Raw genomic sequence first — 4,348 nt, 5'->3', positions numbered from 1 at the left:
TTCTGGGATTCTCACATAAATAACCGACTTAGCCCTTGCAAAGCAGAGGAAGTAGCATTGGTCACAGCCAAGGAAACTAAGGCACCTCAGCATCAAGCCCCTTGCCCTGGATCTAGAGGCTGTGAATAAATCGGGCTGTAGAGAATAAAGGGGTGACAATGACTCTCTGGTCAGAGTGGACCACAGCTTCTTACTGGGCAGGCATGGTGGGAGCTGCATATCTAGGCCTGGAAGGACCGCAGGGAGATGTCTCAGGAAGCCTGTGAGTGTGGCTTCCACGTGATGTCAGAGGAAAAGAGCAGAGCAGAGGAGGGGTGGACTGACAGACGGAGGGATGCTGATCAGGCAAAGCTCGTGATGGGGTGAGCACCCTGTCAGCGAGGGGTATGCAAGGGCTGATGGAATAGACAGCTGGCTAGACCTCCCAGGATCATGCACATGGAGCCTCGCCCTTACCATGATGCCAGTGAGCAGGCACACGCCCTTCCCGCAGTAAGTGTGGGGCACCATGTCGCCGTAGCCGATGGAGAGGAAGGTGATGGAAATCAGCCACATGGCCCCCAGGAAGTTGCTGGTCACTTCCTGCTTGTCGTGGTACCTGGGGAGCCAGAGTGGGAAGAGGGAGGCTCAGTCTACACCATCCCCTCTGCCTCCATCACACTGCCTGGGGCAGCGCCAGGGCTGCAGGGCCCTGAGTCCACCTGGCTGCGTTGGGGCCATGTCCTGTGGGTATAGGACAGGTGCACCATCTCCCCTACAGCCCTTCCACGTTCCCTTCACCTGTCCCCCAAGCTGCTTCCCTGGATGGGGCAGAGAGGGGCCCAGGTGAGGTTGTATGAACATACAATCCCCCTCCCAACGACAGACACACACAGACAGGGGGACGGGTGACCACAGCACCAGAAGCGGCAGGAGGTGGAGGCAAGGATTCGGGTCAGACACCAGGAAGAACTTCCCCAGCCAGTGAGGCCCCAAGGAGGTAGGAGCACTGGAGGAGGTGGGAGGCTGGAGGATCACGACCTGGGGCTCGAGCAAGAAGGGACGCCCATATATGAAGGACATAGACTGGAGGACAGCATGAGTCCCCCAACTCCAGGCCCATGTTGCACCTGGGGGTTGGGAGGAGAGGGGCATTGGCTTTGGCACTGGGGAGAGGCCTGGGGCTACATTTTGGGACCCAGGGAGACAGGCCCCAAGGCCTTAAAACTGACAGAACTTAGTCCTGGTCACAGCCGGGCTGGGGACTTCGGCCAGAGAGGCTGCAAAGAGGTTCTGCCTGTGGCCATGCCAGGGCGCCGAGGGCTTGGCTCTCTGGGTCTGGGGGTGGCTCTAGGATCTGTTCCCGCTCAGCTCTGAGTCCCCGAATCCCCTTGGCCTTTTTCTGGGGGCTGGGCCCCCTCTGACCTGGCTTCCAGCTAACCCACTCCTTTGCAGGGTTTAGATCATCTGAGCCCCAAGCCAGCCTCTAGGGGATTCAAGGTCAGAGGTCAACTGGAGTAGCACCGAGGAAGTGGCCTGGACAGAGCAGGATCTTCAGGGGAGGCCTGTGCCAGACACAGTGGGTGACAGAGCCCAAGGATAGGGCTGGAGTCAGAGGCTCCAGCGGGAAGGAGATGGAGGCTCCCCAAAGATTGGCATTTGGGGGTCTTCATTCCTGCGGAGATTGAATGCCACTCCAGGCACCTCCAGTCTGGGCTTCTAGGATGCTTGCTGGGTGAAGGCCCAGGGACTGACTCCATCTTTTCTGTTTTTTTTTTTTTTTTTTGAGACAGTGTCTCTCTCTGTCGCCCAGGCTGGAGTGTAGTGGCACGATCTTGGCTCACTGCAACCTCCACCTCCTGGGTTCAAGCGATTCTCCTGCCTCAGCCTCCCGAGTAGGTGGGACTACAGGCACCTGCCACCACGACTGGCTAATTTTTTTTTTTTTTTTTGTATTTTTAGTAGAGACAGGGTTTCACCATGTTAGCCAGGATGGTCTCAATCTCCTGACCTCGTGATCCACCTGCCTCGGCCTCCCAAAGTGCTGGGATTACAGGCGTGAGCCACCGCACCCAGCTGACTGACCCCCATCTTACACCAAAACATCTGACCCCCAAGCTGCCTGACCCCCAGAGGGCAGGAGGGGCGAGGGGGGCCCTCTAGTAGGTGGGTGGGTGAGCCCCAGATCCAGACAGAGCAATAAGGTGGGGGTGCCGTGGGACCGCCCAGGAGCAGGGCTGAGGGACATGCGGGAGGCGGGGATGGGTCAGAGCGAGGCAGGCAAGGGGGCTTCAAGCATGGTCGCCAGGCTCAGAATTTAGGATTGGCTGCCTGCCGGCCCTGCCCCGTGCCCCACCCCCCCAGAGTCCTGCAAGGACCCAGCTTGGACCTCAGGGATACCTGATGAGGGGCACCCCATACCCCCGACTCTAGTTCTGACCCCACCCACCAGGGGTATGTAGGAGCTGCATGTGGGAACATCAAAGGCCCAAGGAGACCCCTGGAAGCCTTGACAGCCAGAGAAACTGGGGCCTTCATCCCTGAGCACCAGGCCTCAGGCCCAGGCAGGGCCCGTGGGGGTATGGGGGGTGGGGGCTGGGTAAAGGGATGAGGATGGGGTGCTGAGGGCAAGCAGGGGTCCAGTCAGGGACCCCTCCGGGGCCTCCACCAGCTAGGCGCATGGCAGGGAGACCCTCTCCCAGATAAGGCACCCTCACACCCCAGGCCTGGCGGAGCCCCTCCTGCCTCTGAGACCGCCAGACTCAGGCCCCGGGGCAAGTCCCTTTGCCTGCCAGAGTCTCAGTTTCCCTCTCCATAAATCGGGTTGATGGCCTACCACCTCCTAGGGGTATTCACAACAGACTCCCTCCTGTTTGGAGGTCCTGAAGGCGCGGCCGGTTTTCCTTCACCCCAGACCCATTTATTTGTCTTTTTTTTTTTTTTTTTTTTGACTGGAGTTTAGTGGCACAATCTCAGCTTACTGCAACCTCCGCATCCCAGGTTCAAGCAATTCTCCTGCCTCAGCCTCCCGAGTAGCTGCGATCACAGGCACCACCACCACGCCCAGCCCACCCCAGATCTATTTAAGTCTTGGGAGGAAACATCGGAGCTCGCAGCGGTCAGCTGCCCAAACACAACATGAGAGCCAAGCCCTTCCTTAACCCCCGCCATTCGGACACAAGGGCCCTGAGACTCGGAGAGGAAGGGCAGTGGAGCGGCCTGTCCCTGAGATGGGGGGACTGACCTCGACCCACCCTGCTGGCCCGTTCTCCCTGCCTCCCTCCCCTTGCGGCAGCTAATCTTAAATTCCTGGCGGGTCGGGGATGGCGGCAGCGGTGGCAGCGGCTGTTCTGCGCACACAGCTCAGCCAAGGGTGGGACTCACATGTTTTCCCTAAAGTCCGGTGGAGCGGGCAGAGGGGAAAATGAAAGCTGGTTAAACGTGGGAGGTGGGAGACAGAGGGGAAGGGGAGGCATCCCTGTGCCTGCTGCCTGCGCCCCTGGGGTCAGAGATCAGAAGTCAGCCTCCCAGAGATCAGAAGTCAGCCTCCCAGGGAGCCGAGGGGCAGGGAGAAGGAGGCTTGGGAGACCCCGGCGGGGAGGATGAGGGAGAGGGAGCTGGGGTCCCTCCCTGGTTGAGGGCAGCTGGGGACACAGGACTAGATCCCCAGAGAGGATGATTACTGAAGCCACAAACTGGGAGACAGGAGGCACCATGGGTGTCTTGCAATCGGGGAGACAGAAGCAATGGCCAGGGTCGGGAGGAGCCCAGGGTCAGTGAAATCATGAATGGGCACGGAGGTCCAGGGAAACGGGGGCTGGGGGCATGGGGGGGCTCCCGGGGCGGGGTCGCACCTCTCGCAGACGCGGACTGTCCAGGCTGCGATGATCCAGGAGGAGATGCTGAAGACCAGCAGCACCGTGCCGGGGCAGATGGTCATGAGCGTCTTCATGACAAAGCGCGTGTTGAAGGTGATCTTGTTGAGGGCCCCGATGCTGCGGCTCGAGGCGTCCGTGAAGATTTTGCTGTGCAGTAGCATCACCCGGCCCAGCAGGTAGAGGCGCAGGAACATGGGGATGGACAGCAGCACATCCACGTCAGCCTCGGCCACCGAGGGCGCGTACGTGAAGGCCAGCCGCGCCGTCCACGTGAAGCGGTAGTGGCCGGGCACCGGGTGAATGGCGCACACCGCCAGCTCCAGTGAGATGAGGAACACGCGCTCGCAGGTCATGGCGATGCGCCAGTCATCAGCCCCGTTGTCCACCATGAACAACTGTGGAGGGCAGGAGGGAGCCAGCCATGGGTGTCAGACACGCGCCGCGCTCCCCGCCCAACCCCAGAGAGTGACGTCAGCCTGGCCTGAAACCCC

At 60.4% G+C, this 4,348-nt stretch overlaps 1 protein-coding gene across 1 annotated transcript in view; it reads right to left on the bottom strand.

The window, feature by feature from the left end:
- The window catches only part of KCNN1 (potassium channel, calcium activated intermediate/small conductance subfamily N alpha, member 1), a 47,723-nt gene that overhangs the window by 25,028 nt on the left and 18,347 nt on the right, over positions 1 to 4,348 (bottom strand). The window contains exons 4-5 of the mRNA XM_011991226.1: positions 3,834 to 4,252; positions 457 to 598 (exon numbers count right to left, since the gene is read on the bottom strand). Of these exons, the coding sequence (XP_011846616.1) occupies positions 457 to 598; positions 3,834 to 4,252 (561 nt within the window). The remainder of the gene's footprint in view (positions 1 to 456; positions 599 to 3,833; positions 4,253 to 4,348) is intronic.

Source organism: Mandrillus leucophaeus, unplaced genomic scaffold (genome assembly GCF_000951045.1).
Source record: "Mandrillus leucophaeus isolate KB7577 unplaced genomic scaffold, Mleu.le_1.0 Scaffold11, whole genome shotgun sequence".
Taxonomy (NCBI): domain Eukaryota; kingdom Metazoa; phylum Chordata; class Mammalia; order Primates; family Cercopithecidae; genus Mandrillus; species Mandrillus leucophaeus.
Note: the sequence above shows the minus strand (reverse complement) of the source record. Positions and strands in the feature narration are given on the sequence as shown.